Source organism: Coturnix japonica, chromosome 7, assembly GCF_001577835.2.
Source record: "Coturnix japonica isolate 7356 chromosome 7, Coturnix japonica 2.1, whole genome shotgun sequence".
NCBI lineage: Eukaryota > Metazoa > Chordata > Aves > Galliformes > Phasianidae > Coturnix > Coturnix japonica.
Genome location: NC_029522.1, coordinates 7,500,987 through 7,516,182, shown reverse-complemented (window position 1 = coordinate 7,516,182; position 15,196 = coordinate 7,500,987). Strand labels below are relative to the sequence as shown.

Sequence of the window (15,196 nt, the reverse complement as noted above, 5' to 3'; positions counted from 1 at the left end):
ATAGAGCCATGCAGGGTGTTTCAGCTGCCCGCCACGCACGATGCTCCCACACGTGCTGCCCTCTGAGCAGCCCTTCTGCTGCAGGAGGCTGACACTGTGCTTCTGTCCTCACAGCTGGCCCACGCCTGCAGAGCTGGATGACACAGCCGTGAAAGGCACGAGTTCTCTCCCATGCTCTTAGCTGAACAATTTGCTACTGTGCTTTACAGGTCCTCCCGTAGCCCAGTGCAGAGCAGGAACCCTCCTCCTCCTCTGGGGTCTGCTAGCATGGCCATCTCTGCCCACCTGGCATCGAGTGGAGTGCTGAGCAATGCTCTGACCTAACAGCTGTTATGTGTGATTCGAATGTACTCTGAAAACACCTCGGGAGGTGCTTCATACTCGCACACACAGCCCAGTGCAGCATTTTCCCCCCGCTGCCGTGGTCCCACAGAGCTGGGTGCCTGCAGAGCCAGGGTTTGGAAAGCAGGGCGTTTGTGCAAGGCAGTGCTCTCCCTCCGCAAAAGCAGCATCTTGTGTGAGCGCTAACCAGCAGCGGGTACGGAATAGGAGCAAGGGGAAGCCACGCTTTATCTAGTAGCAGCCCCAACCGCTGCTTGATGCAGAGGCAATGAGCTGGGCGCTAATGGGGTTAGGGCTCAGGGGTGCTCTGTGGGAGCGCAGGGAGCGAGGTGCCCGCCTGCTTCCAGAGCTGAGAACAGCGTGGGTAGCTTTGAGCTCCGCCCTCCCGCCGTGATGTATCCGCATCTCTTGCGGTGTTCCCCGTCCCGTTCTTTGCCTCTCGCCCCACTGCTCCTCTGGGAAACAGAACCTGGGGTGCGCTCGGTGAAATACGGAGCTGGACTTTAGGCATGTATACTTAAATGCATTGCTCAATTATTGCTTCGTTTTTATTAATTGGTTGTGGAAATCATGTATGGCCTCTTCCTAATTCATCTTCTCGCAGAAAATAACACTTCAGGAAAAACAGAATTCCGCTGTCCCCTACAGGGCATGTATTTGGAAGGGGGTGGGGGGGAGATATTCCAGACAAGAACGTGTGATTTTGGGGATGGCAAAGCCCCCTAAAACGCACATCCCCAGCGCAGGCACGGAGGCAGCTCGCTGCCCGCCGGATGCCACTGTTGCTCAACGTTACACGAGCGCTGCGGGGCAGGGAGGGCAGCGGTGCGTGGCGACTCTCCGCTCCCTGCGCACCGGGCTCCGAACGCGCATCGGCCCCGCGTTGCTCCGCCGCTTTCCGCTCCGACTTCGGGGCCTCGCGAGGCGATGTCAGTCCCTCACCCGCTGCCCGTCACCGCGGCTTTCTGCTGCATTCGGGAGCTGCTCCCCAGCGCTCGGGGGGATCCGCGCGGGGAAAGTTTGTTGTCAGCACGCAGCAACGCTCGAAACGCGACCGGCCGCTTTTTGCGAGCACGGCGAACGCGCGCGCACCTGCCCGCGGTGTTTGCAAAGCGCGGCGCCTCCTCGCCGCTTTTTCCCTCCCCCTACGGCTCCGCAGGTGCGGGACAGGCCGGGGGGGGCGGACCCGTCCTCATACCGCTCCTCCTCCTCCCGCCGCTCCCCCGGCGGTGCCGCGGCTGCCGGCGCTGGGCGCTGCGCTCCGCTCGGCTCCGCGTGCAGTGGGCGCACCCCGCGGTCGCCCCGTCGGGCCGCGCGGGGGCGGCGCTGGGGGCGGCGGCGGCGGCGCGGAGGCAACTTCGGGGCGGCCCCGCGGAGCTCGCACGGGGGATGGCGGCGGCGGAACCGGCGTTGAGGCGGCGGCGCTGAGGAGGAGGAGGAGGAAGAGGCGGCGGCGGCGCGATGCCGGCGGCGGCCGGGGGGCTGCTTTGGTGGAGCTGCTGCGTGCTGGCCGCGGCGGCCGGCGCCCCGAGGGCTATCGCGGCGCAGGCAGGTGGGTGTGCGGCCGGCCGGGCGGGGAAGTTGGAGTGTGAGTCCGGGCGGAGCGAGGGGAGCGCGGCTCGGAGCCGCAGGGGAGACGCGAGGAAGTTGCGGGGCGCCGAGATGCGGGGATTTGGAGGCGGTCGGGAGAGCGACGGCCGCACCCGCGACCGGGCGCCTGTCGGTGCTTTATGTAACGGCGTTGGGGCCGGGAGCAGCGGAGCGGCTCAGCCCGTCCCGCGTTGCGCGCCGCACTTCGCCGCCCGTCAGCGCTTCCCATCCCTGGTAGCGGCAGGCGAAGGAGCCGCTCCGCTCCGCGCTCCCCCCGGGTCCCCTTTCCCGCAGCGCCGAACGGGGCGGCCCCGGCGGGAGGAGCGCTGCGTGCCCCGGCCGCTTTCCTCCCTATCGCTCTCCGCGTTCTCCCCCTTTTCGGCTTTTCCCTTTCCCGGCGCTTCCCATCCCGCAGCCCATCCGTCCCCCCAAACGCGAAGCGCTGAGCCGGGGCCGCTCGTTCGTAAATGTGGGGTTTATTGTGACCCCTTGAGTGCGGCGGGGCTGCCGTGGGCGATGGCAGCGCGGGGGTCTGGCCTCGTGTCGGAGGGCGCTGCAGGTGCGCGTTCAGGCTGCGAGCGTTTTGGGGCTCCCCTCCCCGAATTTGGGTGCCGGCACTCGGGGCTCTCGGTGCCCTGCGGACGGGGCCGTGTCCGCCTCCCTCTCTCTCATCGCTCCCGTGGGGGAGGCGATGCCGTCGCCCAAACTTTTGCTCTCCTCATCCCGTTGCCGGCAGCGCGGACGCTCCGGGGCTGTGCGATGTTTTCGTGCGGCGATGTTGGCGGTGTGCGGCTCTGCCGAGTCACGTGGAGCTGCTACTTGAGAGCCGGGAGCCTTTCTAATGCTCGGGGGTCACCGGGCGACCCGACCCGCTGCTGTCCCCGTACCCGGGCCGGGCGGGGTGTTCGGTTATCGCCGCCGGGCTGCCTGAGCTCCGGGTACGCGATCGCTCTTCACACACGCCGTTTTATTTCTCCCCTCTCCCCGTATGGAGGGTCCCGCTCCGGACGAGGTGTGCGGGGTTGACTTTGTGCCCCCGCTCGTCTCCTGTCGGTGCCGGGGATGGCAGCGCTCCCCCTCGCCGCGCCCCGCTGGCACTTCTCCCGTCCGACCGCCGCGATGTCTGCCCGCTGCCTAAAATTAGGCTGAGCCTCCGGGAGCCTCCGCGAAGGCACGAGAAGCACGGAGCTGCCGCCGCGCTGCCCCGTCCCTGCGAGGGGTCGTGCCCGGCGCTGGGCTCCCGCTGTCCCCGAGCGTCCCGGGAGAGCGGCCCCGGCGCTCCCGTCCTGGTCGCAGCCCCCGTGGTACCCGCTGAGTGCTGTGACTCGTTTTATTTTATAAAGAGATGTGTGTATGGATGCTGGCACTGAGAGCCGTGCTGCTGCTTAACGTGAAAACAGTATTAAGGATGTGGAATACGTGCCCGTGGGTTAGCAGCCAGCCCTCGTGCTGTCCGCCCTGGGGATCAAAGCTCCGCTCTGGTTTTTGGGAGATATTAGAATTGCTCTTTTTTTTTAAGTGAAGCGGATTGAAGCAAACCACAATGAGTCCGGTCGCACGTAGCAAGCGGCCCCATCGGCGGGGCAGGGAGCGAAGCAGGTGGTGGTGGCCCCGCTTCGGGGCGCCGTGGCCGTGCCGTGGCAGCAGCTGTAGGTGGCAGCAGCCCCCCGGAGCTCCCCGCGGCGGCGGCGGGACCGGAGCCCGTCGAGCTGCCGGAGGGATGCGCCGGTGCCGCCCGGTAACTCGGTGTGGTGTGAGCGGCCGCGGCTCCCCGGAGGTGGGTGGGCAGTGTCGCCGGGCACCGGGCGCATGCCGTCCTCCTGAAGCTTCGGAGCAGCTGCTGCTATATATAAACCTGGGTTTTAATCGGCCTGCCAGGAAAACTTGTCCCGCTGCAGGAACAGGGCGCAGAGCTGGGGCAGCTGCATGTTCGTGGGTGCCTCGGTGCTTCGGCAGCACTGGCACATGTAGAGGTGGCCAAGTCTGTAACACAAACTGCAGGAGCACGTACGATATGAGCTGTGAGAATAGCACCGATATAAAGGTGATAAGGAGTAGAAATTCGGGTTGTAGGAATGTCGAGGTTTATTCCTGCTTTCAGGATGTACCTGCTCTTTGTTTCTGCCCTTGAAACCTATCAAATCTGACTGCTGCCATAGAAGTAGATGGGCAAATAAAGTATATCGGCTTGAAAGTAAGCCCTGGAGTTTTAGTGGATGCAGTTGTTATCTGAGCTACAATAGATGTTCAGTCATCACACACTCTCTGTAAGGTCAGTGTCAGAGATTTCTGAAATACAATGGTTTTGTGCTCATTTCCTCTGCCTCCTGATGCCTGTATAGCTGGGCATGCGGTACCTAAATGTGCGCTTACTGCTTGAGCTTTCTTAAACCAGCAGTGCATCTTGTGCTCTCCTTGCCTGCTGCTGGGTCTTGGGAAGCTGCCTTCTGAAGACACCAAAGAAAGGTTAAAGTAAAAAGCCCCCCAAATAACCCTTGTGATCAAAGCTGGGATACGAAGAAGTTGGCAGAGCCCTGAGCTCATTGAGTGCAGGTGGTCCCACAGGCAGAGCTGGGACCTTTGGGATGGGCAGGAAGGGAAGTCATCATAGTGCAATGCACCTCCTGACATTCCATTTCCATAAATGATATTGAAATAGCAAGCATTTTAAGCATAAAGGTTTATGTGGCGTGGTTGGCATGACTTCCAGTAATACTACAAGGGTAGTGTAGTATCCAGGCACAGGAGTCTGTTCTGACTTGCTTTGTGCTGGTCCATTCCCAGTATCCACTGTGAACCAGTGACCTTATTGGCCGTGCCATCCCAGCTCCCCCTCCCCACCTCTGCTCCACTCTGCAAAGCTGCTCTGTGGATATTTCTGCTCATTATCTTTGGCAGCAAGAATGTATATATCTAAATTTAAACTGCTGTTTGCTGAGGATATGTGATAGTATTTAGAATTCAGCATTATTTTATTATCTCTTTGAAAGGGTAAAAAAAAAAGGCTCATTTATTTCGGGTGTTATTTCTGTAGCATGAAAATATCAGCAAAGTAGTTGGCGTTTTCCAGTTGTTGTTGACTTCAAATTTAGCAACCATTGTCCCTGTTGGTATATTTGATGCTCTAAAAATGTACTTGCCATTGAGTGGGAAGCTGAAGTGATTGGTAGGCAGATAGTATTCTTTGGTGGCTATTAATAATGCTCAGAGGACATATGGAAAAAGCCACGGAATTGGCTGGAAAGGAGGCCCAAATTGTGTATATGGCTACTTTGTTTGAAAGTTGCCTGTGTTCCAAGTTGAAGCAGCAGCAGTGATGCTTTATGTTTTCTTCCCCTTGGTCCAACATCTCAGCAAGGAACCCAAGCCAGGTCTGCACTGCATGCTTCTGGCTGCCCAGGGCTCTTAGTGTGCGGCCTGAGCCTTCAGTGACACAGCTCCCTAAATAGCCCTCTGTGAGCATCTACATTCCTGTTGTAACAAAAGGCTGGGGACAGGAGGAGAACGCACTTTTCTTTTTGTGCGTGTTCATTTTTCTTTCTTTCTTCTTTTCCTTCTTGTTTTGGAAGATTTACAAATAGGTTCACTCAGCGATGCTGGCAGCAAATTGCTCGGTGTTAATTTTCTCCCTAGATCTCTGGGTTGTGTGAATCTCAGCCTTTGCATAAAGAGGGTAAAGCATCTCTGCCTGTTCTGTGTGCAGAGGGAAGTCAGAGCCCCTCCGTTCAAGCAACAGGAATCCAAGAATTATTAGGTTTGAAACCAACTTTGAGCCCCAGCACTAAATCTTGCAGAGGAGCTAAGTGTCTCATGGCTTTCCAGCGTCTGGCAAAGGTCGCTGGTGGCCTTGGGGGTGGAAATGTGGGTTTATGAAGGGTCTAATAACTGTGGTCTGCCTGTTGTCGTGACATGTGGTTCAGGCATTAAAATAGGTGGGTTGTGCCTTGTGCTGCAGCAGAGCACTTACCAGGTGGGTGTCCTTTGATGCTGCCAAACTTTTGCTGTCAACTTGAGTAGCCTTCTTCATGCTGAAGGCAGGCAGAAACAAGGGGAAAAAAGCATTACAAGTGGTTAAGTGCAGGCTGAGGAGCATTAGGGCTGCTTTGCTTCTAGGCTGCCACCAGCACACGTGTGGTTAGAGGGCTGTGATACTGGGCACCGCTTTTCCTTTCCCCGACAGCACCCCAAGGGAGCTGCCAGTTACCACCAGGTCTTTGTGTTTAACGCTCTGCTTCCTTTCTTTCCTACCAACTTTGGGCTTTCAGCATTGTGATTACTTATGGATTTGTAAGTCAGAAATAACCTCATAATTGCTATATTGCTTTGCCTGCAGTAGCAGCGAGCGCCTTAAAGTTAATGCATCATCCACACAGAAAATTGATGTTTGGCGAAGACGTGGGGCTCTGACAGCTGATCTTAGACAGCATTAGGCTGGCATGTAAAATAGAGACCTGTGGGTGACATTCACTGGAAAAATGAGGACCTTTGGGAATATTCCACAAAAGAAAAGCGTTCTGTGCGTTGGCTGAAGATACTTGGGGGTGACAAAGTTGGTGTGGCTGCCTTTCATTGGAGATCAGTGATGTGAAGGTCTGGGGTGGATAATATGTGATTAAAAAGTATGACAGCTGATCGCTCAAAGCCTGATTTTTGCCTGATCATCAGGGTCTGTCTGCTGAGACAACACTTGTGAGCTGCTTGTGCCCTTGCTAATGGGAGGTTTCCTTTAATGTGGAATGATCCTTGCATTTCTTTCCTCAAACAAGCAGCAAAAAGACCCAGGAACAATTCTTCCACTGAAAAATAGCCCGCAGTAAGAAACTTCCCAGTGTTTGGATGGTGATACCTGGCTCATGTGTACGGGTGTGTGTGCTGCCATTGGTTATATGAGCTGGTGGTCACAGGTAGAGATCTGGAAGCCTGCAGATACTTATGGCTCAGCTCTTGTTGGAATGCTCTGCTTTATGCCAGTGCTCTTTGGGCAAACATGCATTTGAGCATATTTTGTCAATATTTGGTTTTCGATCGGTAGGTATGGATGATTTTGCTACACAAGCAGTCAATATCTATTTATTAAACCGCATTTGCGTTGAACAGAAAATGTACAATCCAATTTCAGAATTAGGCCCACCCAATTACGCAATCGGGTAATTGCGCGTGTAATTGCTCGCACAAACGGTCAGTTAGATGCATAACTGTCCATTTGCATGCAAAATTAAGCAGTCTTGTAAATGGGGCTTTGAATATTCATTGTGGAAAAGGCAACCTTCTGGATGTGATCCCGTGTATTGGTCCTTCTTTGGTGGCCCGTGGTAGAAGGCAGAGCAAGGGAAAGCAGAAGTGTGCCGGGGAGCCTTGGAGGCTGGGATGGGGAAGAGAGCCCAGTCCACAAAGCAGCTGAAAGGCTCTGGTGGCTTCCTGTGTTCATGGGACTTGGAGTTCAATGTCTTGCCACCCTCCTTCTCTCTGTGTCCCGTGTCCATGCAGTAGTAAGATCATAGTGCTTCCCTCTGATTTTGGGAGGAATTTCCCTTTTTGTCAGCACCTCCTGCTAATATTGCAGCGTTGTTCCCCGGTGCTCATTCCTTTCTTTTATTACTACTCCTGAGCCACCTAATGACAGAGTAACAACTTGCCTTCTTCAGCAGGAGGCCTCTGAAAGCCAGCTGATGCATCGGGGCTGTCAGAGAACCGTGTAAACAACAAAAACCTGCTCGTAGCTTCCTTTCAAGGTGCCAGCAAGTGAGACAGTGCTGAACAACTCTCCTCTGCCTTTTGTGTGTGTGTGTGTGTTTGGGGGGTGGAGGGGGAAGTTGGCACTGGAGGGAAATGGTTAAAAAATGAAGGCTGCTTTATGTCAGCGACCAGAAATAAATAGCACTGCAATGAGAAGCGACAGCCTCATTCACCTTGCATCCATGCAGAAATAACGGAGCTCTCTCCCCATGCCTGGCAAAAAGGAGCATGGAGCAAAGAAAGCAGAGCTCCGACCTTGGTGTGTTGTGCTCAGCTCACAGAGATCAGTTCAGGTGTTGTTCTTGTGGCCATGCGCTGCTCTGTGACTATGAGCCATGTGTACCCATCACATTGCTACTCCTTGGTACAAGCTTGGGAATGCATTACTATTAAAATGGAACAGAGAGAGTTGTTGCAGGAAGGAAAGCCATCCTTACTACTTTATCTCTGGGGTATTGCGTTCAGTTTTGGGTTGAAGTTCCCCAGTGGCACAGAGGGGAAAAAGCTGCACTTTGTGAGGGTCCTTGTGCACGGGCTGAAGGTTTCTTTATTATGAATTCCACTGTTAGTTGCTGCATAAGCAATGAAAGCAATGAAGCCATTTAGCATTCCTGGGGATGCCACATGCACTCCTAGAAGTGCTTTATGACACTTTGGCGTTAGTTAATGCGCACTTCAAAAATAAGCTGTTATCATTTAGTTGCTTCTCATTTCTTGCTGCGCTGTATTTCGCTTCCCATGCAGAGCCTCGTGCTGCTTTGGTTTGCATGGCCATTTGGGCATCATGATGATGTGCAGGGGTAAGCGGTGAGCATAGTGCAGTGCTGCCCTGTCTCTCTGTGTGGTATGGGCTGGGTGATGAGGAGCTCATTGTGCTGCTTCCCAGCCCTGGATCTGTAGAGCCTGGCCGAGGAGTGCGGAGATTGCAGCACGGAGCAGGTGCACAGCATCTGCAGTCATCCCAGCTCTACTTCCTAAGCTAGAAATGAATGGAAGAGATTCTTTTTGTCTGCCCAGACTTTTAAAATCGTTGTTCTAGACAATGTTTTTGGCAGGTCAAGCCGTGTTTTGTTATCCAGGCACTTTTCCCAGCGTTTCATTGTTGGAGCACGTGTTAATTATTGCTCAACAACCGGGCTGCGATGGAACCGCGAGAGCCTTATCTGAAGGCAGAGCCATTGGCAAACGAATTCATTACGATCAGAGGCACTCTAATGGATGTTAAATTAATTCATAATAACGTGATGCTTAAAATCCAGTGTTAAGCAGCATGTTGTTAATAATTACAGATGCACTTCTGCCGTGGCTGCCTTTAATATTATTTCTTCTGATTGCGTGCTCGGGAGAAAGCCTGAGATGGGACAGCTCTCTACTACTTATCTTTTTACACTGATAATTCCAGACTTTTATTGGAGCAAATAGCTTAATTACTGACGTGTCCGTTTTGCAATGAGTAGATACACAAGCGTGAAAGCTAGCACGATGAAGTGAATATGTGTAATTTATAGCCGAGATTCTCTAACTGCGGGGTTATTACAGAAAAGTGACAGTAATTAATGGGGATGGTCTCTTTCTTGCCATCATTCAAGGGAGAAAGCAGAGGGGAGAAGTGTCAAACATTGCCATGCTTACGGTTAGTACAGCATCCATGGTTTGCCATTAGAGTTATTTGGAGATTGTGAATTCATTCGTGTAAAACTGTTTATTTGATACTTAGTGCTTAAAGAAAGAGAAGTGCTTTCGCTGTATAAAACCCCCTTTGCAACATGCCTTAGGGCTGGGAGGTGTTGATTGATGTTTGTGTTCCTGTGTGAAGCTCTATGGTCTCCTTGCCTCAGTCCCACCACGCTCAGGGTGAGGCTGCTTTGCTTCACTACCGTGAGTATTGAGTGGGGGTGAATCCTTTTTGGGGTTCAGCAGCAGAACCTGTGCCAGGACCATGGCCAGGAGACGCCCTGAGCTGCAGACTGGGTTGTTTTCTTTTTCCTATTTCTTTTGAAAACACCTATGTGGAAGCGGGTGGGGAGGCTTCTTTGGGCTGTGCCTCCAAAGGTCATATAACACTTTATGTTCTCCTCGACATGACACAGTGTGACAGAACAAAGTATTTATCTTGTGTACTTGTCAGCTTCGTTCTGCCGGCTCCGGAATGATGAAATGCTGCAGAATATGCTGCTGCTTGTTTCCTTTAGGGACTTGCGCTGATTTGTTTAAAGCGTCGTCTGCACCCAGTAAACGCTTCATTTATTACAGCTGACACCTGGAAATGTCTGAGGGAGATGCATCAAGGCATCGTGCAAATATTAGTTTCTTTATTTGCCATTGCTGTGCTCATGTCCTGCTACAGACGTGGTCTGCAGTGGTCCGTGGCGCTTCTGGAGGTGCGCGGTGCTGGACCTCTGTGAGCCGTGCTGTTTCCATCAGCAAAATGCGCTGTGACTCGTGCCAGGCCAGCTCTGCTGCTAATTACTGCAGTGAGTCACAAACGAGCTCTTGCCTCAGGAGCTGCGCCCGTCCTCGCCTCAAACTTCGGCCCATTACTTGTTCTGATGCTTAAGCAAAAGTAAAAATAGACCTCTTGCAAAAAGGGGAGCGAGAGTTTGAGATGGCAATACAACCCTGCTGATTCAAGTGTGGGATGCACATGCTTTTGGATTCCGATTCCAAGTCCCATATTAGTTGTATTGACTGATTTTTTTTTTTTTTTTTTTTTTTTTTTTTTTTTTTCATTATGCAGTTCTCAGCTGTCCCTGAAGGACAGTGGGATCTGAGTATAGCAAAATACGTGATCGTGTTTGTGGCTTTTGCTTGCTCTTTCGCTCACTGCTCTGAATGGTGAACTAAGAAGTGACCCCATGTGCCAGGTTGCCCCCGTTGTGTGCGGGGCCATACGGGCCTGCACTAAGGCCAACTCCTCACCAATAATTGGTGCCTGTTATTGGGATCTTGATATTTCACAGCGGTTAGCTGACAGACAGATGGCGGTCCATACCACGGCATAAGAGCAAAGCTTTTCTCTGGGCCAAATGATTACTTACCTGGTTTTCAATTAGCAAAGCCTGCCAATTACCTGGAGTGGTTTTTCTTTTAATTATGCTGCAATTACCACAACAAGGTGGCCAGGCTGTGGGGAGAAGGGAGCTCCGTGGCATGGGCAAATCCTTGCCAGGAAAACCCCTAAAAAGAGATTAAAAAAAGAGAAAGCCATGCAATGGAAAGACCCATGAGCCATGTGCTTGCTCTTGGCTCAGCAGAGAACATGCAGAGGCAGCTTCTTGCTCACGGCCAAGAAACAGCCTTGGCTGGTTTACGAAAGCTTTGGAAATCTTAATTTCCATCCCAGCTAATAGCAGCCTGGGCAGTGAAAAGATACTTCCTTTGCAATTATGGTGTTCTCCTTTTTCCTTTGAGCCACGTGTTTAAATCATCGGGCATCCTATTCATCTGAATTGTCTCCTGGAGTTTATCTTCCCCTGCGGATCAGTATCTTATTGTACTTTATTGTGATGAGGCCGTTCATCTTCCTCAGCTCTGCTCTGCCCGACCGGTTCCCTGTCATCCTCGAGGAGTGGGGAAGGAGATGGAAGAGGCTTTGGGCTTAAATGAGCCGGTGATGAAGTTGGGTCTCCTTTGGGATGGAGATATTAATGTGGCACCGTGAAAGATGAGACCTGCCCTCACTTAGTGTGGCTCCAATAATGAAAAAAATGTAATTAATCATAATTGGTTTTGCTAAGGGGATATAATCTGGGAAAGATACCTGCCGAGATGGGGTGGGAGTACTTGGTAAGAGCAGGGAAGGGGCAGGGGAGCTGCAGTGGCCCAGGCTGCTGCTGTAGGAGGAATGTTTGATAATGCCTTGGGGTGCGTCCAAAGGCAGTGAGGGTTTTGTTGTGTTGTGATGCTGCTTGCTCTATAGTGTGCCCGGTGAGGGCAGTTGAGGTTTTAATAGGTTTGAGCACAACAGCTGGGCTGTAGCACGGCATGTTGGGGTAAAGCAAGAAAAGAAGGGCTATGTGCGCTCCTGAGGAAGGAGATTCTACCTCCGTAGTCTGTGTAACCTTATGCAGGACGGCACTTTATTTTCTTTTCCTTCAGCCTTTCTAAGACACTTAAAGACTGTATGTGAAACCTTGGCAGCATCTCCCTAGTCCTTACTTTGTTGCTTTGTGTCCTCCTCCAAGTCTTCCCTTATGGAGCTAGCAAAAGCAATTTCCTGCCTATAAAAAGTGATCACTTTGTTGCTGACACACAAGCTTGGGTGGTTTTTGGTTGGTTTTTTTTTTGCCTTTGCTTCAGAGTGGTGGTATAAAGCAGTACAAGTACCTCTTCCTCACTTAGGTGGGAACAAAGATTTTAGGAGCCAGCCTGTAGCCTGGAAAAAGCCAGGGTGAGGACTCTGCTCCTGTTGGGTTGATCCATTCACATTAGTAATTTGGGGTCATCAGTTTGGTTCAGGCTGTGCATGGAGCCAATATCCTGCACTGCCGTAAGCTTAATCCAGTCCCTCTGTAGGAGTTCTGTAGCTCAAAACAGTTTGAGTTGTGTTGGCATCCTCAGCAAGGAAGACTGTCAGAACTGAACCTAACTAATGACTAGAACTATAAATAAGTAAGCCTTCTTCTGTGGGCAGAAAATCTTTAGTTTTGAATCTTTAAGGGTGGGTGGTATATGAAGCTGCCTGGGAGACCCGAGGGTAGATGGGAGCAGCTCTCTGGAATATCCTGGCTGTAACTCTGAAGAGAAATCTGCTGGCCATTTTGCATGCACAGTGGCACTGCAAAATAAAGCAGCTCTTATAGCTCCCCACTGAGGCTAAAGGAGATCCTTTGCTTACTTAAGTAGCTGATTCAGGCCCCAAATAATTATCCTTTTATTTATTAGCACGTTAAAATTCCTTTAATTAGGTTTTAAGTGCAGGATCTTGAGTCCTTTGACTTGAAAGTTTTCTCGTTCGTAACTTAGACATCAAGCCTTTGGTGGTGTTACAGCTCCACAGATCATGTGCTGAGCTAATTAAGCAATAACGATTGAGGTGCAGGGTATTTCCTGGGGATTAATGACTGGCTGGGAGGAGTTGATGGCCCAAGGTGTAGCTGAGGGCCATTAACACCAGACTACTATTAATTCTAAGAAAATGCCACGTGCCAAGGTCATCACTGCTATTAGAAGTTGAGAGCAATGAGAAGGTAGGTGCAGTGGAAGATGAAGTAACGTGGGAAGTATATGGATTTCAAGAAAATATAATATGGTTTTAATGGGTATCTGCATGGTGTACCTGTTGATTAGGCAGTCTGTTTCTTCCCTTCATTCTTCACTGTTCTGTCCAAAGCTTAATGACGAGGATCATGGTGATGGAGGATGATGCTTTTTCCATCTAGTGCCCTTTTTCTTAATGGTGCTCATATTTTGGTCCACCTCAAAGGACTCTTTATGCATATTATATTCTTTTTTTCTCCATTTACTAGAGGGCTTAACAACCTAACCTAGCAGTAGCTAAAAATACTATCAGTGCCAAATGGACCTCCTGTTCACGCAGACAACTATTAACTTGTTCTGATGTAGCTACCTATTATGTGAGCAATGTGTGATCTGTATGGTGTCAACGTTTGTAATTTAGAAGTGAGTGATGGGGGTGAGGGTCTGAAGACCCACCGATCAATGAGGCTGCCTTCAATAATGGTGTGTTTTTTGTAGGTTTCACTTGCCAAAATGGCATTACAAATTTTTTTTGTTCTTGGAAAATCCAAGAACAACGTGTTAATTAACTTGTTTCTGTGGTGAGAGTGTTGTATTTCAGAGCAGAACTGTGGCTGTGACGTCTTGTGCTCCATTTTGGGTTCTTGGTGGAAGGCTGAACCTGATTATTCCTCAAGGACTGAAGAACAAAGATAAACTTTACCAGTGTTCAGGTAATAGCTGTATTTTATGTTAAAAGGTTGAGGAGACTTGGATGCACGTCACTTGCCTTGGAGCTGTTTCCATTGTGTCACGGCTAGAAGAGTTTGACCATCAATATCTTAGCGTGATGATTTGAATGTTATGAACAAGTCTTTCTTTTTAAGAAGCAGTGTTGAAAGGGTTATCTCAGCTGCTGAAGGAGGAGGGCAGACATGCAGGCATCCACTGCATAAACAGCAGGTTGCTCCCTCTGGCAAGCCCTGACAATATATTTGCCACTGTTTTAAAATTAGGTGTGGGTTGCATCTACAGATTGATTTGTCTGAATTTAGTCCTTGTGAAAGCTGATGTGCATGCATAGGAGGAAGAAGTCTAGTGAGAGCAGGACTTAGGGGTCTGTGGCTTGGGTTTATGGTGGTCCCGGAGGGTCTCGTAGGCATTGGGTATCCTCCCATCCCTACAAAACATGGGCATCCTTCTGCAGTCTCCACTTGAATCCCAAAGTCAGTGTGCCTTGCTACTTAAATTTGGTTGCTTTTTTTTGTTTCCTGTTTTCTCCCTTCAATTCAAATGTTTAAGAAAAGTTTTGAGCATCGACGGAAAGCCTGCACTTATCTTAACTTTGTAATTTTCTTAAACGTCATTGTAGGTACTGATAAATAAGCTGTTAAAAGCAATTATGGCCTGAATAATAATCCTTACTAATAAACAGAATGTACTGTGTAATTTTGGTCGTTTTCAACCATCTGGCTCTGGTCTCCCTAATTGACTTAAAGCACAGTGACAGTGTCAGCTGCACACAGCATTCAGCTCTGCTGAAATTCCCGAGCAGGCATTCCTTTGGAAACTTCTCACATTTTGGAGGTTTTCAAATGAAAGCAACAAATCAATACATTGGAATTATTACGGTCTTGATTACAACAGCACAGATCATGAATCCGTCAGCGTTGTCTTCCACTGAGCACAGAAACTTGATTTATAATGATTCGATTGTGTACGGTTTCATTATTTCCTACTGAAACTGCAATTGGAAGACTCTGAATGTTTCCAAGTATCTAAATTCATGCTGGCACTCACTTCTGAAGCTGCCAGAATTGAAATGCTTTCTGTGTCGGCTGGGCTGAAGGCGTCTCCTGAAGCCCAAGCGTCCCTTCGGTCAGCTGCTATTTGTGCTTTGCTTTTTCATTAACGCACAGCGTTGCTAAAATTTCCAGGGCTCGCACTCTGTGTTGGAGACCCACTGGTTTTGTTTGCCAGAAGGAGGTGGCAGGCTGGTCCGTCAGAGGTGCCGAGATGTTTATTTATGTCCCGGCTGCAGGGCAGGCTTTCTTCTGAATTTCCTAGCCAAAGGCTTAGCAAGTTTGTGGCTTGCTCTGTGCAGCCTAGGTGCTTGCGCTCTAATTGCCACGGTGAGCCTGACGTGACAGCATAGCCTCCTTTCAAAACTTATTAATTTGAAATGGTGTGTGTGGGGGAGGAGGATGGCTTTTAAAAATGTTCATTATTTTCTGTTGTGTTTGATATTACTGCAACTCCTGCTATGCATTTTGCAAGGGTGATGGTGGAAAAGCTCTGCTGGGGCATGTGAGCAAGCATGGGTTTCCCTGTGCCCCACTGTCTGACCTGC

General features: G+C 50.7%; 1 protein-coding gene across 8 annotated transcripts in view; it reads left to right on the top strand.

Moving 5' to 3' along the window:
• Positions 1 to 1,753: 1,753 nt before the first annotated feature.
• ERBB4 (erb-b2 receptor tyrosine kinase 4) overlaps positions 1,754 to 15,196 on the top strand; it is a 484,578-nt gene continuing 471,135 nt past the window's right edge. For 4 of the 8 annotated variants that reach the window (XM_015867995.2, XM_015867997.2, XM_032445688.1 and 1 more), the window contains exon 1: positions 1,754 to 1,894. In XM_015867995.2, coding sequence (XP_015723481.1) covers positions 1,804 to 1,894 — 91 coding nt within the window. In that variant the 5' untranslated portion in view covers positions 1,754 to 1,803. The remainder of the gene's footprint in view (positions 1,895 to 15,196) is intronic. The other 4 variants (XM_015867998.2, XM_032445689.1, XM_015868000.2 and 1 more) reach the window with 2 other exon arrangements.